At 63.2% G+C, this 25,691-nt stretch overlaps 1 protein-coding gene across 9 annotated transcripts in view; it reads left to right on the top strand.

The window, feature by feature from the left end:
• The window catches only part of FBRSL1 (fibrosin like 1), an 84,033-nt gene that overhangs the window by 47,682 nt on the left and 10,660 nt on the right, over positions 1 to 25,691 (top strand). For 8 of the 9 annotated variants that reach the window (XM_081253389.1, XM_081253384.1, XM_081253387.1 and 5 more), the window contains 4 exons: positions 3,974 to 4,003; positions 22,466 to 22,511; positions 24,985 to 25,312; positions 25,403 to 25,623. In XM_081253389.1, the coding sequence (XP_081109515.1) occupies positions 3,974 to 4,003; positions 22,466 to 22,511; positions 24,985 to 25,312; positions 25,403 to 25,623 (625 nt within the window). The remainder of the gene's footprint in view (positions 1 to 3,973; positions 4,004 to 22,465; positions 22,512 to 24,984; positions 25,313 to 25,402; positions 25,624 to 25,691) is intronic. The other variant, XM_081253385.1, reaches the window with a different exon arrangement.

The following is a 25,691-nucleotide window of genomic DNA, read 5'->3' as shown; positions in this document are numbered from 1 at the left end:
ATGTTGGCAGCGAATTTTTATTTTTTTATTTTTTATTTTTTTGCAGTACGCATGCCTCTCACTGTTGTGGCCTCTCCCGTTGCGGAGCACAGGCTCCGGACACGCAGGCCCAGCAGCCATGGCTCACGGGCCCAGCTGCTCTGCGGCATGTGGGATCCTCCCGGACCGGGGCACGAACCCGTGTCCCCTGCATCGGCAGACGGACTCTCAACCACTGTGCCACCAGGGAAGCCGGCAGCGAATTTTTTTTTTAAAGTTAGGCCAGTTAGGCCAAACAAAGCCTCATCCAGCTTATGGCTTCTCAAGCTGTGTCTCAAGGCCATGTCCACCCGTGGATGGGTGCCTCATCACGTCACGTCCATGAACGTGGGCGACACGCAGCTAACCCTTGGGCATCCCCACGTCACATCTATTAGCGTGAGTGACACGGTGGCCTGGGACGTGGAAGAGCTGAGCTTTGGGGCTTTGGGATGCGGGACCCTGAGCTGACATCTGCCTCTGACCTACACTGGGTGGTCTTGAGCTCCCAGCGGGGTGCCTCTCCTCAGCCACTCATTAGAGTCACCTGGCCCAGGCTTCAGGCTGACGGGGTCTGAGGTCCCTCGGGTGAGCTGAGGTGCACTCAGGACTGTAACCCTCTGGGCTGACTGAAGGATGGGCAGAGGAGATGGTCCTGGATGAGTGGTCCTACTGGTTCATTGTTTGCTGTCTCGACCAGGCTGGGAGGAACTGGTAGGCAAGGTAGCAACTGGTGCTACCTCCTGAGTGGGATTGGGGCTGGGGGCAAGCAGGGGAGGATAGAGTTGATACTGGGCTCTCATCTGGGCCAAGGAGCGCTCCCTTTCTGGCCACCAGCCATCAGGGTCAGGGGCAAGAGCCGGCACTTCCAGGGCTGAGAGACATCCCCCCGAAACTCTCAGGTTTGGGCCTTCAGCCATTCCAAAGGGGAACCCCTCATTCTCGGCCTAGTTGGAAGACAATAATAATATTGAGTGTTGATGGTGGTGATGGTTGTGGTGATGGTTATGGTTATGGTGGTGATGGTGATGATGGTGGTGGTGATGGTGGTGGTGATGGTGATGGTAGTGATGGTGGTGGTGGTTATGGTGGTGGTGATGGTAGTGATGGTGGTGGTGGTTATGGTGGTGGTGATGATGGTGGTGATAGTGGTGATGATGGTGGTGGTGATGGTGGTGATGGTGATGACAGTGATGGTGATGACGGTGGTGGTGATGGTGATGGTAGTGATGGTGGTGGTGATGATGGTGGTGGTGATGATGGTGGTGATAGTGGTGATGATGGTGGTGGTGATGATGGTGGTGGTGATGGTGGTGATGGTGATGACAGTGATGGTGATGACGGTGGTGGTGATGGTGATGGTAGTGATGGTGGTGGTGATGATGGTGGTGATAGTGGTGATGATGGTGGTGGTGATGGTGGTGATGGTGATGACAGTGATGGTGATGACGGTGGTGGTGATGGTGATGGTAGTGATGGTGGTGGTGATGATGGTGGTGATAGTGGTGATGATGGTGGTGGTGATGATGGTAGTGGTGGTGGTGGTGAAAATACAACCACACGGTATATCGTGATGAGTACACACCCAGCGCTGTCCTAGTGCTTTGCATGTATTCACTCATATAAGCTGTACAACAATCCTGTAGGTGGGCTGTTGGCTCTGTTTTACAGAAGCATAACTGAGGCAGAGAGGTCATGGCACTTGCCCAGGGCTGCACAGCATAGGCGGCAGCACAGCGTCAGAGCAGGCGTCTGCTCCAGAGCCCACGTCTTGGGCTCCCACCATACCTAGCACACCCCTTGGGGCCTAGGGTCTGTCCCCTGCTCTGTGGACTCCCCTCCTGGACCCCCACCCATTCCAGGATGACGCTCTCCAGGACCGCCCAGCCCAGCCCAACCCCGTGAAGGTCGCCTCGCTCAGGCAGCTCCCAGATGGGGCTCTTTTTCCCTCTTTGTCCTGATTAATTGCCTCATTCCATTCCGACTCTATTGCAGTTAAACATTAATTCAGTAGGACTTAATAATGTGAAGCCTGTGCTGGCTGAAAACGGTGAGCTGTTTGGTTAATTATAGGCTCCATGGACTCGCTGGAAAGCACCCTCACCCCCTCCTTCATGTCAGATCACTTAGCTGTCACCAGTGGCACCGTCCGAAAGCATGGAAGCGATGAAACCGGGCCTGGGGTGGAGCAGGGCCAGGCCTAGGGGTGCTTCCAGGCTGCCCAAGGGACAGGTGTGCTGCGCCCAAGGCCCGGCCCCCTGACGGTTTCATGGAATTGCAGTCTCCACCTCAAGGGCTACTTAGGCATAAAGAGGTCTGATTGGGGGTGTCTGGCAGCTCGGCTAATTCCGCAGCGTCAGAGGGGCTCCTGTCCCCCGCAGCCCCCCTCCAGGCCGCGCTCCCACAGGCCACGACCCCCGGTTCCCCCCACCCCTCCCTCCTGGCACAGAGAACGTCCGGAAGTGCCGGTCATGTGGCCGCACGACAAAGCTCAGTCCCAGCTTGCTGCGCAGTGAAGCTTTGCATGTTCCGGCCACTCGCCTTTCCAGCCTCGTCTCCCACGTCCCCTCCTCGCCTTCCTGCTCTGTCTCTGGGTTTCGGCCACCCTGCTAGAGCCAGCCAGCCATGAGGGGCGGACCTGGCCTCTCACCGTGGTTGTACAGCCAGGAGACTGGGCCCGTGGCCCCTTCTGCCATTTGTGAAGGGACACCCGCCCTGGAGGTCTTGGGCCAGGCCCTGCAGGGTGCAGTGTGAGGCTGGGGGGCAGAGGGTCCACGGGGCTGCTGTGAGCCTCAGGAAGATCCCCCCAGATGCCCATTCCCCCTGTCCCCAGGTCACTCTCCGCCTGCGGTGAGTGGCTGATAAAGCACGAGGCAGGTGGCCACAACTCGGTAAACTCTGTCGTTGAACCCACCCCGGCCCTCGCCCCAGGGCGGGTCTGGTGGAGGACCCCACAGACACAGCACGTGTCTGTGGAGCACCTCCACATGTCTGCCTGGGGCCCATCACCCTCCTGTGCGTCCCGGGGAGATTTATTTTCAGCAATATAATTCACTTGACATAAACGTGTCACAATTACAGTTGCTGGGAAGAGATTCTTTATGGTTTATATTCTTTTAGGGGGGAAATTGCTGTGGTTTCTAGAGCAGGCTTTCTTTTTAAAGCTCTGCTCACTGAAAATGGAAAACAAGGATTTGTTTGCACGATTTTCACAATCTTCCCTTAACCAGCTGCGCTAACACGTGGAGCGGTTTCTGCTGGGGCATCTGCAGGGGCGGGCGGGGGGAGCAGGTGGCCCACACCCCGGCAGGCAGCACCTGCGGCACAGGCTGTCCTGACTGCTTGTCTTCCACGGTCCCAGCCCTCACGGCCCCCTGCCCTCCCTGCGGCCCTTTCAGGCCACCCGAGGCTGGGCCTCTCTGTCTCCCTGCCCAGGCGGTGCCCAGAGTCCCTGCCCTGAGCCCTGGTCCGTCGGCCTCATAAGCAGCCAAGGGCCCCTCGCATCCCACCGCGGCCCCCCCCACTGCCTGGAGAGCTCAGCACCTGGTGGGGAGCCTGAGGGGGCGGGGGCTGCTCCGTGTGTTTCCTGGGGTAACCGGGTAGCTCCGGCCTGCTGGGGCGTGCGGGTGCTGGTCTGCATCTGCCTGGGCACGTGCACTCCTCGGTCTCACCTCTGCCTCGCCTACCCCCACGACCGGCCCCCTGCCCAGGTCCTCAGTGGAGCTCCCACCAGGGCTTGCCTAGGCCCCCAGATCCCTCCCAGCTCCCGGCGCCTGGGCCCCTGGTCCTGCTGGCTCGGGACACCCCCATCCCACACCTGAGGCCCCGAGTCGCCTCCTCTGGCCCTCCCCCCCAGCCCAGGCCCCTCCCACACTCTCACCTTCTCAGCCCCTAGCACCCGACACCGCCTGTGGGGCGCTGACTCACCTCTCTCTCTCTCTTCCCCCCACTGCAGTGCGACAGCGAGAGCGACGGGGATGACAAGGTAAGCCTTCCCCCCCTCACCTGCCCCTCCTGCTGACCTGGACCGCAGGCAGAAAGGTCGTGGTTCTCCTGTGGGGTGTGCGGGTGACGGTCACCTCCCCGACCTGGCTGAGGACAAGATGCGGTAGACGTCCACGCTGGGACCTGGGACGCTGCCCGGGCCCCTTGGGACTGCAGGACCGAGCCTCAGCTCCTGGCCTGTCAGCAGCTGTCTCAGTCCAGGGTTCCCTGGGATGGGGGAGCCGTGGGCAGAGCGGGGGCCACACTCTGTTGCATTTCCATGCTGGGGGCCGTAAACATCACCCCAAAACGGAGACTTCCGCTAATAGCAACAGCGCCTGGCCCCTCGCAATTCCCTCCTACCCCCCGCTTTTCAGGAACAATGAAGTTTCTGCTAACTCGGGATTTACGCAGTGGGAGAGTTAGCACAGGGACAGCCAAGGGGCCTCCAGGGGTGCCGGCATCCTTCTGCGTTCCTTTCCGCAGCTCCTGCCTTGGCCCTTGGGGTGCAGGAGACCTTGGTCCTGGCCCTCTGCAGGGCCCTGTGTGTCCTGGGGGAAGGGGAAGAGCTCTTGGCTCAGAAGTTATTCGCAGAGTACCTACTGTGTGCTGAGCTGTGTGTGGGCAGGGACACAGCTGGGGGCACCACTGGGGACTGGCTCTCGGGGGCAGCGACCAGAAGCAGCAGCAACAGGCCTGAGACCCAGCGGGTGCAGGCGCCGGGCACTCACTTTCCCAAAGCCCTGTGGGGCAGGAACTGTCACTACCTGATGTAGAAGTGGAGACCAAGGCACAGAGAGGGTGAGGAACCTGCCCGAGGTCACACAGCTGGAACCCGGGCAGGCTGGGCACGCCGTCCTTGGTGAACGAGCCAGCAGGCCACCTGAAGAGCCTTCAGTGGTGAGACTGGCAGGAGGTGGCCGCGCCGCCGTGGTGGAGCCCCTCGTCCTCGGGGTGGGGCCCCCCGGGGGTGGCGCTGGGCACCAAGGAGGACAGGTGTCCAGCGGTGGGGCCAGTGTGCCCGAGGGCTCTTCGTGTGAGGCGGGTGGAAGGGCACTGAATACCGACTGGCGTCTAGGCAAGTTTCTGTGAACTGGAACGTGGTCCCGTCAGGGGGTCTGTGCAGTGGGAGAGCCTCAGTTGCTGCCTCTCTGGTGTGTCCTGGCCTGCGTGGGCAGGAGCTGTGGACAGCCAGACGGCCAGCCCCCCTCGTATAGGCTTCACGCTCAAGCACAGAGTAGCCTATGAGCACGTGAGCAAGTGTGGAAGGAACCCAGAGGCTGGCTAGCAGGGTGCTCAGGGTCAGGGCAGGCCTGCAGAGGATGCCTGGGGTCCGGATGACCAGCCTCATGAGGTAGGGCACTGGTCTGGGCTGGGCGAGCGGTTATCCCAAGGGCCGGGAGGGGGACTGGAGTCGCGCGGTGACTGGAGGAGGAGCAGGTGTGGACGGGTGAGGTGGGGGTGGGGGTGCGGGTGCGCCGTCCAAGGTGAGCTGGCCCAGAAGCCCTGTGTGGAGTCCTTGCTGCGGTCTAGACTGTCCTGGGAAGGTGGCCAGAGGGCAGGGCAGCTAGGAAGTGTCTGTGGTCCCGAGTGCTCCCCCCTCAGCCGTCCTGTGAGTGGGCAGGGTGTTGGGCAGCCGGTGGGCACTGGGACAGGTGCCACGTTTCTGCAGGAGCTGTCACTCCTGATGTCTTTTTTTTTAATATAAATTTATGTATTTATTTTTTGCTGCGTTGGGTCTCCGTTGCTGTGCGCGGGCTTTCTCTAGTTGTGGCGAGCGGGGGCTACTCTTCGTTGTGGTGTGCGGGCTTCTCATTGCGGTGGCTTCTCTTGTTGTGGAGCACGGGCTCTAGATGCACGGGCTTCGGTCGTTGTGGCTCGCGGGCTCAGTAGTTGTGGCTCGCAGGCCTAGTTGCTCCACGGCATGTGGGATCTTCCTGGGCCAGGGCTCGAACCCGTGTCCCCTGCCTTGGCAGGCGGTTTCTTAACCACTGCACCACCAGGGAAGCCCCACTCCTGATGTCTTTAATGTACTAGATCGCAGCACCTGGGAAAGTGCTGCACTGGGCCATCACCTTCAGCACCTCCTTTAATTGCAAATCTGCAGGAAACGCTCTCTGAGGCCACGGGCTGCTTTGAAGGGGGTGTGGGGAGGGGCTTCTGAGACCCTGAGGTTGCTGACTGCTCTGTCCAGGGGCCCCTTGGTCAGCACTGGTCTTGGCATGTTTCTCCCTCCACCCCTCAGTCCACCCCTCCTGCCGGAGCGAGGACCCTGGAGTGGAGACCAGGCGCTGGAAGGGCCCGAGCCAAGGCACAGCCCCACATGGCAGCTCCGACCAGGCACGCCGAGAACTTCTGCCCAGGGCCGTCAACCCCGGGCACCGAGGCCGGCAGGCTGTGACCGAGGGCTAGCCGGAGGCTGTGGCTTTGGCCTCCTCTGCATTCACGCCCACCCGCGCACTGGCAGTGGCCCCGAGCTCAGCCTAGCCAAGGACTGACGAGCACAGCAGGCACGGTCACTGGGGGTGGCCTGGGTGGCCCGGGAGCTCGCTCTGGTCGAGCCTGGGGTGGGGTCTGGAGCCAGCAGTTCCTTCTGGCGATTCCCTGTGCAGTGTGAGGGAAGAACCCTACTCTGGGGGTCTTTGGGAAGGCCAGGGTCCGAGTTCCAGAGGCCTCTGCTGGGAGAGACTGGGTTCTGCGCTGGGGCTGACCCCGTGGCACTTTCACCGGGCCTCGGCGGCCGGGGGGCCTCAGGAGGAGGGGCAGACCCCGGTCTTCCCCATGGTGACTGGGCCCCGGCGTGGCCATGGCGGTGGGCCCCCAGTGGGCTGCACAGGCGATATGGGCATGTGACCGCCCCTGGCTCCGTCGCGGGCAGGCCTTAGTGGGGCCCAGGCAGGGGAGGGAGAGAGAAGCCTCCCACTGTCGCCACCTGCTCCGTGAGTGATGGGGTGCCTTTCCTGGGCTATGGTGAGCTCTGAGTGGGCTAGCACAGGGTGACTGAGCCTGCCATTTGTGGGGCGATGGGCCCCCTGAAGTGGGCAGAGCCGGGCCATGCTGCAGAAAGCCTCTTGGCTGATGAGCCAGGGAAAGGTACAGGATTCCTCCCCGTCACCCGAGTTTGCCTTCTTCATGAGCACATGGGGCTTCTGGGACACTAGGGTGTGTTCCAGACAGCTTGAGATGCAGGCCAGAGGCCAGGGCCGAGATTCCATGCAGCTGACCATGGTGCCGCTCGGAGAAGGGGGCCTGGACGGAGCCCAAGATTTGCCTGGTGGTGGGGAGGTCTTGGGGCTTCCCAGAGCAGCCCCCTGGGATAGGGCCCCCCTCTAGGGCCCCAGGGCTATTCACCAACCAGCATGGACAAATCTTGGTATTTCTGCCGCCGGGACGGGGATGTGTGTGGTCAGCACTGGCTGGGCTGTTGTGACTCGCCAGGCCCTGCGTGGCTGCCTGGGCTGTAGGTCTGGAGGCTGCAGCTGCCCTCACCCTGCCCTCAGCAGCTCTCCTCTGGGCGTGGCACAGTTTCCTTGCTCGCCAGCTCACATCTCTGCCCTTACCAGAAAGATGCAGAGACCTCTGCTGCCTACATGATAAACTCCCTACCCCTGTCCTGGCTTTCAAGGTGCAGACACCAGCTGTCTACCGCATGGCCCCGGGTCAGGGAGGAAGCTGTAATGGAACTGGACTAAAGAAGGAGTTTGCACTTCTCACCTAAAGGCCCGGATGTGGACCCTCCCGGCTGGCATGGCCTGTGTGTGGTCATCAGGCTCCTGTCTCTCTGCTTTTGGCCGTTCTTGGCATATGGCTCCCTTCCTCATAGTCACCTCTTAATCCACAGAAGCAGCTGTAGCACCAGCCATCTTATCTGCACTCCCCTTTCCCACATCATTGATCTTACAACCTGACTGATCACCTCCTGCGTGGTGAGGCAGGGATGATGTTGATGTAAACTGTCCAGTGGGGCCAAAGCAGAAGGAGGGAGGGAGGGAGGGGATGAGCTCATAGAGGCCACATTGTAAACAGTCATGGCCAGAAATTCAGCTTTTGATCCAAGTGCGGTGGGGAGCCACCATCCTGGGAGGTTCCTGGCACACAGCCTCACCCTGGCAGTGCTCCCCAGGGACACTAATTATGCACCAAGGCTATCACCTGCGGTCCAGACCTCTCTGTTTCCTCCATGGCAGGGACACCCGGTTACTCGAGGCTGTTTGGGTCTGAGTTGGGGTGGTGGGTATGGAGAGACCTTTGGAGTTCCTTCTGTCCTTTACCCGAGCTGGGTTTCTGGGCAATGAGTAACTTCCTCTGGGCCCGTCCAAAAGCAGGCACAGGTCAGAGGGCCAGGGTGGACACTTGCCTGGGACCTTGGCCAAAGTTACCATCCCCCGCCTTCCCCACCCCATAGGGCGGGGAAAGCAGAGAGAGGCATCCGCCCTCTGCGGCGCTCAGGGGCAGAGCCCTGCCTTTCCGAGGCCGCGAGAACACAGGTGGCAAGGAAAACACTGTCCACCGACAGCAGTGCCCTGGCCTCCCTGGAGCCTGGCCGCGAACAGGCTGAACGAAGCTGGGACAGGCTTGACTTGTCACGCTCCTCGGTGCACAGCAGACTGGAAGCAGCGGTCAGAAGCCCCCCGGGCTGCTCGGGTTGGCGAAGGAGACGCAGCTGGGTGTGCAGGTGGGGTGGGAGAGTGAGGGCGGAGCCCCGTGTGCGGGGTCTGTGGGCGCTGACTCCACACCCGTGCTGGGCGCTGGGGATGGCATGCCAGGCAGGCAGCCCCAAGGAGGCCTCCTCCTGGGCAGGGCGGCAGGAAGACCAGGGCTCCGTGTCTCCCGGCCAGTTTGCTCCCCCCGCACCCGCCAGCGTCTGAGGTCCAGGTCTGAGGGCAGCTGCACCTCCTCCTGCCCTGCTTGCCTCCCCGGCCCCGGGCTCCTGCCGGCCCGCCCGCCCCTTGCCCGCCGGCTTCGGGCTCTGCCTCTTGGCTTGAGGTGCGGACACGCTGAGGACAGTGTGCCTCCCAGACACGGATAGACAGTCGGAAACCCGCGAGGCCTCTCCAACCAGCCCAGCCCCGGAGGCTGACACGCAGACAGACAGACAGATGGAAAACCTCTCCACCGCCTCCCCTTCTGTGGGACCAGGCCCTGCCCTGGGATGCAGGCCCCCCGCCCGCTGACATGCTCCCCTCGCCATAGAACCCCTACGTGCTTCCCCACGCCCCACCCCGGCCCTGCTCCGGGCGCTCAGTGCTGGCGGGGAAGGCGGCCTGAGCTGCCAGGAGGCTCCGGAGCCGGGCGGCCAGATGGCTGCGGTTGGTGTCTAACTGCTGTTTTATTGGAAAAATACGGGGTGAAAAATTGTGTGGGGCTCGTCAGGCAGCCTGCTGGTCCGGGCCGGCTGCCGCCTGCCTGAGCGGCCCGGCCAGCACCCAGGCTTCTCTTGAGGGGTGTCTGTCTGGCCTGCCTGCCAGGCTCGCCCCTCCAGCCTGCCAGGACGTGCTCCCCGCACTGGGCTGCGGGAACTGGCAGGGCTGGGGATGGGGCTGTCGATGGGGCCGTCAGGCGGCTGGCGGGGGGCCGGGCGTCCTCGGAGGGCAGCCCTCCAGCCCCGAGCCTTGGTCTCCTCTTTGCTAAGCATTGCGAACGGGGGGTCGTGGCGGTGCCTGCGGCCCGGGGTGGAGGCCGGGGCTCGGGGGGTCGGCGCTGGCTGCTGAGATGTCCGGGCGGGCATCCGCCCCCCAGGCCCCGGGTCAGCCTCGCTGCTCGGGGCCCTCGGTCTGCAGTGAGCACAGACGCCGGTCCAGGCGCCTCCGCCCGATGTCTGAGGGGGGCCTCCTCTGAGACCCCGCCTTCTCGCCTCTGACACGAGGCTCGCCGGGCCCACCCCTTAGGTCCCTGTGGCAGCAAGGAAAGGGCACGACAGCCCGACAGCAGCTCCGAGCAGTGCCCGGCGTGCGTCCCTGCCGCCCGTCTCGGGGCAGCTCCCCTCTGCATCCCGGACCCCGCTGGCACTTGCCTTCCATGCCACCGCCGCCGCACCCAGTTCCCGCGGGACGCCCCTGCTTGCCCTCGGAGCGTCCCTGCTCACAGAGGTTTCCTCCGTGTGCCGGCCCAGCCCCACTCCTGAGAACACCTTCCCGTAGTCTGTAGGAGGCTCACCCGTCCTCCTGTCTCCCAGCCGCGGGCACCCCTCCAAGGCCGGGTGCTGGGGGGACAGAGGTGCAGGGAGCTGGTGCTCCCCGGTGCAGGGGGTCCTACACAGGCGACCTCACCGGGGTGTCCTCACAAGGGCTCAGGGCTGTGCACCGTGACCTAGGGCTGCTCCACCCAGAGCGTGTCTTCCCACGGGTCTGCCCGAGGAAGAGGAAGGGCCTTGGCAGTTTGCTCACTGAGGGTCCCAGGCAGGCACTGGGGCGGCACATAGGTCCCAGCAAGGACCACGATCTGATGACTGAAACGTAGCCCGCGCCTCCTGGGCCCTGCACGCGTCAGCTCAGTCAGCTCCAGATAACCCTCTGAAGTGGCATCTGTCCTCCAGCCCCACCCTCAGCGAGGAACCCGAGAGACAGCGTGAGGATCTGCCACGACCGGAGGCCTCAGGGGAGTCAGGCACCGTCAGGCTACTGTAAGAGTCCCAGCAGGCGAGGGCGGAGGCCTGGGCTGTGGATGCAGGGGTGGGAGAGGCACTTGTGTCCTACGGCTGCTCTAACAAATTACCACAGACTGGGTGGCCTAAAACAGCTCAAGTTTATAGTTCAGGAGGTCAGAAGTCCAAAATGGGTCTCCCTAAGCCAAAACCAAGGTGTCATCAGGGCTGGTTCCTTCCGGAGGCTCCAGGAAGAACGTGGTTCCTTGCCTGGCCGGCTTCTGGAGGCTGCCATGTTCCTGGGCTTGGAGCTTCCTCCCCTCGTCACTCTGAGCTCTGCTTCTGAGGTCACGTCTTCTTCTCTGACTCTCCTGCCTCCCTCTTATGAGGACCCTTGTGATCACATTGGGGCCATCCAGGCCCATTAGGGCCTGTTGGCTGGGACGCTAGAGCCCGCTGATGCTTTCAGGACCCCACTGCTCACCTGGGACGGCCCTGGGTGCGTGGGGGCCCGCAGGACGCCACGGGATAGAGGTAGGGGAGGGTCTCAGTCTGGGAGGTGCTGGGTCTGAGGAGCCTGAGGGGTGTCCCAGCATAGGTGAGACAGGTGTGATGGCCGCCAGGGACAGAGAATGGGGGGCGGGCACTGACCCCAGGGGCCCCGTCCACGAGCGCCGTGTAGCTCGAGGCCCAGCACAGCAGCGAAGGTGGGAGTGCCCGCTGTGCTCAGCAGAAAGCTGGGTGCGGAGAGTTTAACTTCCTGCTGGGGTCACACAGACCTAAGTGCCAGGCGGGACTTGAACCTGCACCTTCCAGCTGAATGGGCAAGCTGAGGCGGAGGAGCAGCCAGGAGGCTGGAAGAGAAGGTGGAAGACCTCCACGGTGGGGGCCGTCTGCCCCTCCCGCCTCCCCCACCCTGGCCTTTCCGGAACTAGCTGAGCAGGACCCCGGGCAGCTCCCACATCCACCTCTAGGTCTCCCCGGGCTCCCGCAGGGATGCACCGGGCTGCCTGGGCGCTTACATGGGGGTTGTCCTCTGGCCCTGGGGTGTCCATACCCCTCTGTGCCCGGAGGGGTCGTAGCGCCTTCAGACCACACCTGCCCTGCTAGCCTGGGAGGGGGCCCCACTGGGCGGGGACGCCAGGGGCCTGGTGCAGGCTTCCGAGGTGGGTGGTCCTTATCTGGGGGCAGGTGAGGAGGCAGGTGGGAACCACGGGATCGGTCAGGGCACAGGCAGAGGCCAAGCGCGCAAAACAAGCAGATGCTTTTTCAGAAATGGTCAGAGCTTGAGGACCAGTCAGGTAGACGGGGCAGGGGTTAGAGGGCGGCTGAGACCCCCACCCTGTCCCTGCACGCCCCGGCCCTGCCACAGCGGAGAGCTGGGTTAGCGCCACAATGGCGCTGTGCCCCCAGGTCCCCAGCAGGACCAGAGGCGCCGCCCCGAGAGGAAGGGCTTTGCCGTTGTTCTGGCTGAAGTGAGCCAGGCCTCCGTGGCCTTCGTGCAGATGCAGACGCGGTTGGGGACAGGCAGCCGCCGCACGCCCCTGCCCTGCGTCGCACGCACGCGTGCTCCCACGCGCGCACACGCACGCCTTCACACCCGCACACGTGCGCGTTTGCCCACAGTGTCACACACACGTGCAGTCCGCGGGCACTCACGTGTGCACATACACGGGTGTGCTCAATGCCCACACTCCCCTCCTGATACCTGGAGCTCGTGGCTTCTGCTTTTGACACCGGCTAAGAACCCACTCCCCTCAGGGATGGGCTGGTCAGGGTGCCCACCGCACACTCAGCGGACCCCAGTACCACACACTGGGCAGCTTAAACCATAGGAAGTTGTTCTCCTGTGTCCCAGAGACCGGGAGCCTGGCATCCAGGTGTGGGCAGGGCCGCACTCCCCTAGAGGAGGCTTCCTGCCCCCGGTGGCCTCAGGCTTCCGTAGCTCGTGGAATCGCTGCCATCTCCACCTCCGTGGTCACGTGGCCTCCCTCCCCCACCCCCGTGTCTGTGTCTCCTCTGTGCAGAAGGATGCAGTCATAGAACTTGGGCCCCCAGTCCAGGGTGCACTCACCCCGAGATCCTGAATCACAGCCGCAAAGGCCCTAATTCCAAATACGGTCACATCCTGAGGTTCTGGGTGTGCATGTCTTTGGGGGCCACACTCAGCCGCTGCAGCACGCTGCCCTGTCCTCCTGCTCGCAGCGGCCTCACGGACAGCGCAAACCGCAGAGGGTTGTCGTGGCCGCAGCGCTGAGGGCTGCAGAGGCCCCGGGGCCTCCTGCGCCCTAGAAGCCCCGCTCAGCCTCACTCTGCACCCACGCGGCTGTCCTCCCAAGCCCCTCAGATCCTCCCTCCTCCAAGGCTTTCCAGAGGGTCTTCTCAAGTGCACAATCTCTCACATCTCTGGCACAGTCTGCAGTCACCCCTCTGCCGTTTTGCACTGAACTTGCATTTTCTGGACAGCCTGGAGGGCGAGCCAGCGTTGAGCGGGCCCTGTGTTTACCCTTGGTCGGCCCGTTACTGAGCATTTGTAGATTTTTCTGGCCTTTGCTTCTTTCCCAACACTGGACACCAATGATGGACATGCCCAGCTAGCGAGGACCCTCTGGACCCCGCCCCGCCCCCCATGCGCTCCCCTCCGCTGAGCCCGCCAGCCTGGCCGAGAGGGTCTGCACTCTGGTCCACAGCCACGGGGTCCCTCTGTGTGAGGCCACAGTCGCAGCTCGGCAAGGATGAACCGAGGCTGGGGAGCCCAGCCCAGGAAGCCTGGCCCCCATCCCCCCAGCCACACTGGCCTTCTCACACGCATGGGGCCCTGTCTTGGCAGGTGTCCTTGTCACACGGCCCACGGGCCTTCGTCTGCAGCCCCTGCATCCACTTGCCCCCCAGAGAGGCAGCCACGAGGGAGGGGGCCAGCTGTCAGCGCCTTAGCCCAGCCGAGGGGAGCCCAGCGATTGACGTGGCTGATTGGCAGTGCGGTGGGCACTCCCAGTGCCCCCCGGCTGTGGGTGGGGCCCCCTCCATGGCCCGTGACGACACCTACCCCTTGCTCTGCATAAGGATGACAGATGTGGTTCTAAGATTGGTTGTCGGCCCTGCCCACCACGTGCGGGCACTGAGTGCATTACCTCTGTCTGGCCTGGAAGTCGCTCAGGGACGTCCCTGCACTCTCTGATGGCGGCCTTCGTTCAACCCGGTAATCTAGTCCCGCTCCACTTCCTTCTAGATCTCTAACCTCATTAAATCTTTCATATCACAGCCACTTTCCTTTCTAAACAGAATTAAAGCCAGTCCTGCCCAAAGTCTGATTTTACCCCCAAACCGGAGGGCGGGACCGTGGCTCAGAGGTGGCATGGCAAGGACTGCGGCCTCTGCAAGGACCATGAGTGCCCAAGGTGGTCTTAAGAATGATGTTTGAAGTGAAGCCGTGTCATTACAGGAAGACAGGCTCCTCCAAGGTCAGGCTGTGGTGGGAGAGGAGCCAGGGGGCACATTGAGACCTTGACCGTGACCTGATGGTCAGACTCAGGGGCTTGGTCTGGACCAGAGTGACGAGGCCGGGCTGGGGCTAGAGAAGCTCCTAGCTGCTCCCGCTGGCTCCCGGCGCTGGCCCAGCCCTCATTTGGCACCTGCTCTCCCCACTGCCACTGGCTCCAGGAACCTTTTACTGCCAGGGGTGGGATCTCCAGGTAGCTGGGAGAGACTGGGTGCAGCCCGGCTGCTCATCTGGAGGAGACGTGATTATGGAGCGTACCTTTGGGGCCCCGAGGATTCAGCAGCTCAACTGGGGGAGGTTGCCTGACCTGGTGCACCAGGGTCACCGCCCCCAGAGCTCCAAGCTCCGTAACCAGCTGCCAGCTGACATCTCCAATGGGAGAGTCCCTGTCCCCACCTCTGGAGGGGCCCCACCACCTACCCCCTTTCATCCCCACGCCTGCTTGTCACTGCAGCGCCTAGCCCAGCTCCTTGTGCCCCACCCAGCCCTGTGGCGGATCCTACAGAGGGGTCTTTTTAAAGACCTCATCACCTGTCTCCTCAGATCCCACACACATCTCCTCCTGTTGCTCAACACAAATGCCCAAGCTCCCTCATGGCCCTCAAGGCCCTGTGCCCCACCCCACCTCCCTGGCTGGCCCTGCCAGGTTGTTCCTGCCTCAGGGCCTTTGCACTGGCTGTGGCCGCCCCAGAAGACTCTTCCTTGAGCTCCCCTCAGCTTCGCCTGGTCCTTCTCACCTTTCAGGTCTCAGCTCAGACGCCCCTCCTGGGAAGCTCCCCCAGCTGCCATTCAGATCAGTGCCCGGCACTGCTTTTCACACTGCCCTTACAGTCTGTCCACCCCATCTGCACTCGTATTACCTGTCTCCCTGTGTATGGCCCTCCTCTCCCACTAGGCTGTGAGCTTGACTCAGGCCTGCCGATGGGGCGGCTTGTTCTTCTGCATTCCATCCCCTAATCAGGGTCCTGGCTGTGAGTGTAGTTGAGTGTGGCTGCGGTGACAAGTTGTCACCAACTCGGCGGCTGAGTACTACACTATTATCTCTCAGTCTGGAGGCCAGAAGTCCCACAGGAGTGTCCCCGCGGGAGTCAAGCTGTGGGCTGGGCCGGCCCCTCTGCGGCTCCAGGGAGAATCCCTTCCTGGCCTTTCTGAGCTTGTAGAGGCGCCCACATGCCTGGGTTCCCGGCCCCTTCCTCCATCTTCACAGCCAGAGGGCAGCGTCTTCCCATCTCTCCTCCCACTAGTAAGGACCCTGAGATTAAGCTGTGCCCATAGCATCGTCTCCCCATCTCCAGGTCAACTGACCAACTTTAATTCCGCTTTGCTATGTAAGGTTCACAGACTTCTGGGCTTAGGGCACCTTTGCTGCTGACCCCAGAGGGGTAGAACAGGACACCCCACTGCATGAACACCTTTCCCCTTCGCTGCCAGAGGCCTTGGAGCTGGGCCAAGTGCAAGAGCTCACGCCCTGCTGGGGCACGGTGCAATGGGCACGGGGGCACAAGGGCCCGCAGACACCCACCCCTGAGGTAAAGCCACCCCCCAGCCTGGGAGTCAGGGTTTTCCCACCAGAATCCCCCGTCCCAGGACCAGTCTCTGCTACTCTCCTAGAGGAAGAGCACGTCTCGGCTAAGTCCGCGGACCCCAGGGTCACACTGCCGGGTTTCCAATCCCAGCCCTGCCCCATACCAGCTCCATGGCCTCCAGCATGTCACCTCACTTCTCTGTCTCAGCTTCCTCATCAACAAAATGGAGATGACAATAGTATGTCCTCAGAGGATAGGCGTGAGGGCCCAGTGATTTCATGGTTAGAAGCCATTCAGCACGGTGCCACATACGTGCTGTTTTTATGGCAGGAAACAGGGTGTCGTGGTATAACGTTTATGGGGGCGGGGTAAGGGTAATATATGTAATTGGTAAATAATTCAAACAGAACAAAAGGACTTAAAAGCCCCACCTAGAGGCTGGCACCGTTGGCCACTTCTTTTTTACGGTTGGAGATTAACTGTGGGCTGTGTAAGTGCATGTGTCTGCCTGTGTTTTGCCGCCTTTTGAAAAGGGAGCGCTGGCCCAGTGCCCGCGGCTCTGGAGCTGTGTCCCAGGGTCCCGTTTGAATGGCTGCGCGCTTCCCCGCTGAATGGACCCGCCTCTGATCACCCAGCTTAGGGCAGGCGTATGCAGGCCCTGAACCTGGGCTCTAAGCTGTGGGTCCCTGGATGCCTCACCAGAGCTGACCTCCTGCTGCCCCTAGCTCCACAGCAGCTTAGAGGTGGGCTCTCAAACTCCTTCCAGGAGCCCCTAGGCCCCCTTACCCTCCGTGGATTGTTTTACAGCAAGTTTCATGATTGGGAGTTGCGCTGATGGCGTCCTGGTGTTGCACCTGCGCGCTCTGGAATGTTAGGTGCCACCCCGTGGGCCTGGATCGGTGTGGGGCATATACTCGGCCTTCTCAAGGGGCGGTTGTTCCCCCTGGATCTGAACTCGGTTTGGGCCCACGGAGCGGCCAGGTGGCTCCGGAGTAGTGTCAGGGTTGGCGTGTACTGCGCAATTCGCAATTACAGTAACTACTTGGACCCCTTCTCCCACTTTGCATCCCCATTTCGCAGATAGTGAAACTGAGGGCGGAGCTTACATCGGACAGATGTGGGGGCTCTGTTGTCCTTCCTTCAAGTCCCAGCTCCTCGACCTCGCTGCTCCGTGATTCAGTTTTCCCCTCTGTAAACTGGGCGTAGGAGCCATCCATATTCGTTGCTGTGAGCGTCGGAGGAGCCGGCCCATACAGCGTTCGGTACAGCTGACACCGCACGCTCTGACCTGGTGACTGGGATGGGACGGCGAACGCTCGAACCCAGGTCTGCGGCCCCGTGCGGGCAGATCCGCGTCTCGGGGCTGGATTAATCGGGCCTGCCCGCGCCCCGCCCCCGCCCCGCCCCGCCGCGCTCCCTGGCCGCCGCCTGCGCGCCCGCCAGCAGTTCGCCTGCCGCCGCCGTCCCCGCCGCTCGTGGGCCCTTCGCCGCGCCCGACGGCGTCCGGCAGCCCAGTGCGCCGAGAGCCGCCCGGAGCGCGCCGAGTCGGCGCGGCGGACATGCGTGCCCCGCGCGCCCCCGGCCTGGGTTCCGGCTAGGCAGGGCGCCACGGGAGAGGGGCCACCTCGACGGGCCGAGGCTGGCGGTGGCCCGCGTCCATGCCGCCCAGCTTCGACTCCGGCTCCGGTACGAGGACTAGCGGCGGTCGCCTGCAGAGCGCGCCGGACCCGGGGCGCCCGCGCGGTGAGTGAGCGCTGGTGGCTCCGGGGAGGAACTCGGGACTTTGGGGGCCGGGGTTGAGAGAGCAGCCGCCCCCTCTAGAGGAACGGGGAGCGGGAGAGGCCCCCGGCGCTCTGCTCACTCCGTCTCTCACGGGAGCCGGGCGCGCGGAGACCCCACGTACCTCCGCCTGCGCCCCTGGGGCGCACGTGGCGGCAGACCCGCAGAGAGTCCTGGGCCTCGGCCAGGGCGCTGGGGGGCCCGCGGCGGAGGCGGGGCAGGGCGCTGGGGGACGCGCGCCTTTGTCTGCGCCCTGGCGCGGGCTCGGCCGCCCGGGTTCCCGGCCGCCGCCGCGCTCACCTGCCCGGAGTTGGAGCTCTTTGTCTGGGGCGGGGCGCGGCCGGCGGAGTCTGTGCCGCGTGTCTGGGCCGAGGCTGCCCCGTAGGTTGGGTCCTCGCAAACAAAGCGCGCCTTGACCTCCGCCCGCAGCCGGGATTGCGTATCTCCGGGGAAAGAGTGCTGACCCTGACATTCTCCGTACGGAGCGGGCCCCTTCCACGGGGACCCTGAACTTGCAGCCCGGGGACCTCCAACCTGGACTTTGGCCTGAAGTGACCCTTTCGTTTCCCACCCACACTGGTTCAGTGCCAGGATTGGAGGGTGCCGGCGCTGCCTGGGTCAAGTCCCAGTGGATAATCCTCGGGAAGTTATTAGCACAGATCTGGTGGTTGCGCTAGGGCTGCCCACCCGCCTTGGGTCTGCTGGCCGGCTCCGGACCCCTTGTCCTGGAAGGGAAAGAACCGAGGGACCTCGACCTGGGCCAAGTCCCAGCAGGGGTGGCTTTGTGCCTGTGCTGGGAAGGGCTGGAACCTGAGCCACGGCCCCGGGGGACCTGGGAGCTAAGGGTGCCTGTGGGTGTTGGTTGAGAGCCTTGTCCAGTGGGCCTGGCTGTGCCTGGCCCGGTGTCCCGGCCCTTGCCGTGCGGTGGAAGCCTGCCAGGTCCCTGCCCACGACCCCTGTGGGGACTTGGATCCCTCAGCTTCCCTGAGCAAACTTTAACTTGGGCAGTGTGGCTGTGAGGACCGGACGGACGGGGACAGTGCCCTTCCCACCTGCCTCCCTCCTTTGCCCGGGCGGCATCCCGGGGCTCGGCAGGGCCAGGGAAGACGCTCCCCGTCGCTGCTCCTCGCCCCCCTCCACTCCCTGCTCTGCTCGCCTTTCACTTTCCCAGTGTCTGGGGCGCCACCTCCTGGCTCTGGGGTCCGGTGCTCCAGCCTGGGGCCTTGAAGTGAAGCAGAACGGGCCTGGCTGGGCCTGGCTGGGCCTCCCGGGCAGGGCAGGGGCGCCTGCAGCTTTAATTGGACTTGACTGCTCTTCCCCCCGCCCCCAGTCTCGGACCGAGAGCAGCCCTGCCCCACAGGAGCAAACGCACTTTCTCACAGTGACGCCTCTACCACGTTCCTTTGCGACACCAGCCTTGGTGGGTCGGGGTGCCCTGCTGTATCAGAGGAGGGCTCCGGTGAGGGCTGGCACACACGGTGCAGCTGAGGCAGGTGCTCGAGGCCGACCTGCCATGGAGTAGCCCCCTCCCCCTCCCAGTGGCCCAGCGACCACACCCCTGGGAGCTAATGACAGCTTGCAGGCTGAGCTCATTCATTGCACCTGCTGATGGCACGCGATAAGGCACTGGGGTGGGCTGCTGGCACGGTCAGCACCACCCCCAGGCCCAGAGGGGCTGTCGGTGCCTCAGGTAATGGAGACCTTAAGGGGGCGGCCTCCGGAGACCAGAGTGGCTGCCCCTGCTCTGGCCCATCTCATGTCGGGAGGCGCCAACCCTGCCCAGTCATGCCCTTCTCCCGCTGGTGCAGGGCAGCAGGCGAAGAGGATTTCAACGTGCGCCAGTGGGGGCGGGGCACCCGCAGACTGACGGGGTCTGGGAAGGCCTGTGGGGACTTGGCCGAAGCCACTGGGTCAAGGGCCCAGACAGGCCGGCCGGCCACACCCTTGTGGGGGCTGGGGGAGAAGCTCACACTGTAGTTTGGGGCAGTGGGAAGGCACTGGAGTGTTTTCAGTCCAGGGTGACTTGTTCTGGTTTGGTTTTTAAAGAGACTCTTGGCTGCTGTATGGAGAATTAATTTGTGAGAGTGTTAACGAGACCAGCTGGTAATTAAGCAGCTGTCACTCGGGCTGTGTGGCCTCAAGTGGGAGTGTCAGCAGGACCCCCTCCTGGGGTCATGGCCAGGGTCCAGTCCTGTTAGGCCTGGGGGTCTTTGGGTGGGAGGACCGGTGACTCATGGGCCTCTGCGGGAGGATACAGGGCTCTGGGGGCCCCTGGCCGGAGCTCCCAGAAGAGCTGGGGCCCTGCCTGGTGCAGGGTGAGCAGGCGTGAAGTGTCCCCATCCTGGCCCTGAGCGGTGGGCGGGCCGGCGCTGCTGACTCTGCCGTCCTGACCCCGCGGACCCCCAGCTCAGGTGGACCCCTCACCCCCCCATCCCCGCCCCCCGCCCGGGGTCTCCTCGGGCGAGGCCACGATCCAGGCTGCTCACCACGCAGGATGCCTCGGGAACATCCTTAGGAAGAGGTCAAGCCACAGCCTCCCCGCAGAGGGCACTCCCGGCCTCAGCTCCCTGCTCCCCTGGGCGGGGGGACCCTCCGCTGGGGACTCCCGCGCGTTAGCAGACTCCCCTCTGGTGCGGGTCCGAGTCCAGCCCGGGGAGCGTGGGCCTGTGTTTTCGGGCTGCGTTTGCCACCTGTTTTCTTCCCAGTGCGGGGTTTCGGGGCGTGGCTAGGCAGGAGGCTCCAGCCCAGCACGAGTGTCAGGGGCACAGCGGTCTGTTCACGGTTCGCTCTGCACGTTGCCGTCAGCAGGCCTGGAGCGACGCGGGCCCGGGGAGCCTCGGTCCGCGCGCAGCTCCTGCCCTTTCCCACAGGCCCGGGCCCGGCCTGTGCCGGGCGTCCCGTGTGCGTCACTGTCTGGGACTCTTGTTCCTGTTCTGTTCACCTGTCAGTCTGTTCTCGCCTCAGTCCCCTTCTCGTGATTGACTTTCTTGCACCACAATTTACATGCAACAAAATGCGCCTGTTTTGAGTATACAGTTTGGTGTGTTTCGACAAATACATACCACTACATACCCCCCACCAGAGTCCGACAGAGAATGTTTTCCTCACCCCAGAGCTCTTTCATGCTTTTTTCTTTAAGTTTTTTATTTATCACGGTGAGATACACATAACAAAACGACCATCTTGACCGTTTGAAGTGTACAGCTCGGGGCATTAAACACATTCATATCGTTGTGCAACCACCACCACCATCCAGCTCCAGAATTTCTTCATCTTCCCAGACTGAAACTGTCCCCATTAAACACTAATGCCCCCTCCACTCCCCCGGCACCCACCAGCCTGCTTTCTGTCTCCATGGATTTGCCTGCTCTAGGGACTTCATATAGTGGAATCACACAGGATTTGTCTTTTTGTGACTGGCTTACTTCACTGAGCATAGTGTCCTCAAGGTCATCCACGTTGCAGCCTGTGTCGAAGTTTCCTCCCTTTTTAAGGCTGAATAATATTTCATTGTGTGTATACACCACATTTTATTTATCCAGCCATCTGTTTATGGACACTTGGGTTGCTTCCACGTTTGTTGTTTTTTTTTTGTTTTTGGGGGTTTTTTAAATATTTATTTATTTGACCCGCGCCGGGTCTTAGTTGCGGCACTTGGGATCTTCGTTGCCACGTGTGGGATCTTTTTAGTTGCGGCGGGCGGGTTCTTAGTTGCTGGCATGTGGGATCTAGTTCCCTGACCAGGGGTCGAACCCAGGCCCTCTGCATTGGCAGCGCGGAGTCTTAGCCACTGGACCACCAGGGAGGTCCCTGCTCCCACGTTTTGGCTATTGTGAACAATGCTGCTGTGATCGTGGGTGGACAGATACACGTGTGAGTTTCTGCTTTCAGTCCTCTGGACACACGCTCACCAGTGGGATTGCCGCATCATACGGTAGTTCTGTGATAAGATTTTTTGAGGAACCTCCGTACCGTTTTCCACAGCGGCTGCACCGTTTTCCATTCCTACCAGCAATGCACAAGGGTTCCAGTTTCTCCACACTGTCCTCGCCAGCCCCGGCTGTTTTCTGTCTTTCTTGATCGTGGCCGTCCTGGGGGGAGGCCTCATGCCCTTTGGTACTCAGTCACCCCACGCCAACAGCAACCACTGTCTGCTTTCTCCCCGAGGAAGTCCACGATGGGGGCATCGGGAGACACTGGAAGCAGAGTAATGGTGCCCAGGGTGGGGGGAGATGCGAGGACGGGGGTGATAGCTGAAGGGCATGTGGTTTCTTTTTGGGGTGCTGAAAATGTTCTAAAACAGGTTGAGGTGATGGTTCCTCACAGCGGTGGGCGTGTTGTATGGTATGTGAGTCGCATCTCAGCGGAACTGTTTTAAAACAACACCAGCTAGGGAGACAAGGTCTGCTGAGAACAGCCTTACGGGCTTGCGGCTGTGAACCAGTGGGTGGGCCACATCCTCATCCTGACTGTCCTCACCAAGGCCCTGCACACACGGCGGCGTCTCCCCAGGAGGGGAGAGGCTGAGCGGCCCAGGGGCCCATCAGAAACTGCCACGTTCCCTCCTGCAGTGGGTTGACCCCACTCCACCCTGGACACTCTGTGCATCATGGTGGCCGGGGTCCCCAGACCTGTGACTCAGCATGTCTGGGGCGTGGCAGGTGATGTCCTGCAGCCTGGGGCTGGGGGCCGGGGGCATCCCAACTCTGCTCCCCCCACCCTGCCACCTCCAGTGCCAGGCCCAGCGGAGCCCTCAGGTTCCTGGCGCCCCAATTACCAAGTCCTAGCTCCCCACCCAGCAGGGCCACGCTGAGCCCCTGCACCCCTGCTGAGTGGGGCGTCCTTGGTTCCCTGATCACAGGCCGAATGACCTGTGTCCGAGTACTTGCAGCTGGGCCTGGGCGTGGTCACCATCCTCCATGCGGGCTGTGGGCACAGAAGGATGTGTTCTGCCAGGCTGGGCGGCCCTTGTGTGTGCAGACCTGTTTCCTGGGTGCCGGGGGCAGGGGCTGAGGGCCAGGTTCACCCCAGCCCTGTAGGTCTCTCTGGCCCCTGACCCTCCTCTCTTTCTTCCAGGCGTCTGTGGGCTCCGAGAAGCTCTTTGCCCCGGCAGCCGATAAAGGTAAGTGTGTCCCTGGGCTCCTGGCCTCTAGGAAGGGACAGGACACATTCCTGAAGTCCGTGGCGGCCCCCAAGTTAGGCTCTGTCTTGGGTTTCAGGTGCAGAGCCTCAGGCAGGAGTTGGGTGCTGTCATTTACTGAGGGATGCAGCCCGCCCCCCCGCCAACCCCCTGGGAAAACCACAAGGAAACAAGGGAAGCTGGGAACGGGGCCCGTGTCTCGGCCAGAGCTGGGCAGTGCTGGAGCGGCGGTTCCCAAAGTGGGATCCCTGCACCACTCAGGACCATGAGGAACGCACTTCCCTGGGCTCCCGGGCTCAGGTGCTCTAGGGTGGCCAGCAGCTCCTGGCTCGGGATGCGGCCCCGCCAGCACACCCAGGCCCTGGCCAGTGACCCCTGAGTGGCATGGCACACATACCCAGCATTTCACTGTCCCACAAAGCTCTTCTGGCCGGCACTGCTCTGGAGGGTGGATGCCTGGCCACGGTTCCATCAAGGCCAGGATAGGCCTTTGTGACCCAGCCTGTCGGCTGTGGGCTGTGGCCGGGAAGGGGGTTTCACTGGACCCAGCGCAGGGAAGGGGCCCTTTTGCTCGGAGGGCTCCCTCAGGATATGACCACACAGGACAGGCCTTCGGGCACCCGCAGCCCCGTGGGTCCTGCTGGCCTGGTAGCCAGGCACGGCCTCTACGTGCCTTGAACTCGAGAAGCCCCTTCCTCAAGTCGGAGCATTGCAGCCGAGCAGATTGCAGCCTGCTGGGGAGTCTGGGTAAGGCGGCCCACCAGAGGCTCCGGGGAGCCAGGCACACTCAGCTGGCATTTCAGACGGAATTAATGTAGGGCGTATCAGTTTCAACAAATGACCACAAACCGCACAGCTTGAAACACCAGACGTTCACCCGCTCATGGTTCTGGAGATCAGAAATCTGGAGTCAAGTGTGCGCAGGGTTGTGCTCCCTCCGGAGGCTCCAGGGGAGGGGTCCCTCCTGCCTCTTCCAGCTCCTGGTATTGCCTGCAAACCTGGGCATCCCTGGGCTTCTGGCTGCATCCTTCCCATCTCTGCCTCCGTCTTCACGAGGTCTCTTCCTCTCTGTCCCTTACAAGGACGCCGTCACTGGATTTGGGGCCCACCCGAGTCCAGGCTGATCTCACCTTGAGATTCTCGGCTTGATCACGGCCACAGAGGCCCTTTCTCCAGATAAGGTCACGGTCACGGGTTTGGAGGTTATGGTTCAGCCGAGTTCAGGGAGCTCTGGGCTTTGAGGTGCCCAGAGAGGTGCCTAGTGGCGGTGGGTGGGGGGTGATGAGTAGCAGTGCTCATGCTTTTCCAGTGGCAGGAGGCTCTAGAAGGTTCCAGGCGTCTCCAGAAGGGCTGGGGCACTGGTGGCACACGTGGGGTCACGTCCAGGTCTGCATGGTCCATGCCTGCCTCTTTCCATTCTGATGGCTGCTCTTGCTTTGTGAGGGCCTCGTGTGGAGATGTGAGAGAGACAGGAGGGGAGAGAGGGCTAGCGTCCCTGGGCAGCTGTGAGCAGCAAGTGGGCTGAAGCCAGCGGCCCTCTGTTCCTGTCCTCGTTGCAGGAGTGGTGGCAACGGCCTCCTCTGTAGGTGCGTCCCTAAGCAAACAGACCCAAGGCAGAGGGAGGTGTTGCCCTAGGGAAGCAGACTTCCCAGAGGGTCCAGACCTCTCACCTCTCTACCAGCCTGGGTCACACTGCCCTGCAGCCGCAGGACAGGCTGTGGCCAGTTCTTCACTCAGCGAGCGTGGCAGCCGCGGGGTCAGCCCACAGCCCAGCGACCTGAATTTCCACTCCTGGGGACTGGGATGCTGCCCCTGCGGGCAAAGCAGCTCGCATGGGTGGTGCTGCCCTCCGCCTGGCTGCTGGGGCTGTGACCTGAGGCCTCCCTTGTAGCAGTTTCAAAAGGAGGGTCTGAAGTGAGCCGGCGGCTGGCTGGAGCTCACGGCCCAAGGGCAGGCCCGCAGCTCGGAGGGGAGCGGAGGCTCTGGGCGGCGAAGTGGGGGCAGTGTTGGCCCGCAGCCGCTTCCTCCCGACAGACCAGGCAAGGCTGGCCATCCGGGAGTCTCCCCCAGGGCAAGGGCCCACAGAGGGCTTAGGTCAGGGGTCACCCGGGTGGGACCCGAAGGAGCAGCCATTAGCACAGGTGAAGTTCCTGCCAGAGGAAGGAGGGGCAGCGGAATGAGCTGGGAGCCCAGAGCCCCGCCTGGCCCGGCTGCCTCGTGCACCTCCGTCTCCCTCTGTAAAATGGGGCCGGGACAGCCCCTGCGCTGGGATCTCCGTGGGCAGGAGGTGCAGGACACTCCCTGCGGGTCGGCCCTCGGCGCAGGCAGCCTGGGGGGCGGGATACCGAGGTGTTCTGGGCGGGAGCTCCGCGCCGCGTGTCTCCCCGTCAGAAACAGCCCTGGACAGCATTCAGTGAGCCGGGACCCGGGCTCACTCCGGCCCCTCTCTCCGCAGGACCCACGCTGGGCGAGAAGTCTGAGGCCAAGGCCGGGGCGGCGCCCAAAGTCTCGGGCCTGGAGCGCAGCCGCGAGCTGAGCACCGAGCCGCCCTTCCTGCCCCCTGTGCGCAGCCCCGCGCCGGTCCTGCCCTCCGCCGGCCCCGCGCCCGGCGCCCCGTCCAGCCCACCCGTCAAGAAGGAAGCCCCGGCCCTGCCCCGCCTCACGCCGCAGCCGCCGCCCGCGCCCCTGCAGACCCGGGCTTCCCTCTCGACGCACGTGCCTCTCCCCCCGGGCGCCTTCCCGGGCCCCGGCGCGGCAGCGCACAACGGCCTGCACAGCCTCAGGTGGGCGCGGGGCGGGGCCTGCAAGCCTCAGGTGGGCGCGGGGCGGGGCCGCGCAGCCGCCGGCCGGGCACTGAGCGCCCCTCCCCGCAGCAGGAGCAGCAGCGCCAGCAGCGGCGCCAGCCTGGGGCTCGCGAAGCACGCGTCCCTGTCGCCTCACGGGCCGGGCCCCCACCTCTCTACCTCACACTTGGCGCTCCGCTCGCAGGCCCAGCACCAGCACCACGCGGCGGCCATGTTCGCCGCGCCCCCGACACTGCCCCCGCCCCCGGCGCTGCCGGCCAACAGCCTGGTCATCCCAGGACACCCCGCCGGTAGGTCCGCGCGCCGTAGGTGGGGCAGCAGGGTCACTGTTCCCCTGCACCCTGGGATCCTAACCCCC

The sequence above is a fragment of the Mesoplodon bidens genome, assembly GCF_964165515.1.
Source record: "Mesoplodon bidens genome assembly, chromosome: 13".
Taxonomy (NCBI): domain Eukaryota; kingdom Metazoa; phylum Chordata; class Mammalia; order Artiodactyla; family Ziphiidae; genus Mesoplodon; species Mesoplodon bidens.
This window is presented reverse-complemented; position numbering and strand designations above follow the sequence as displayed.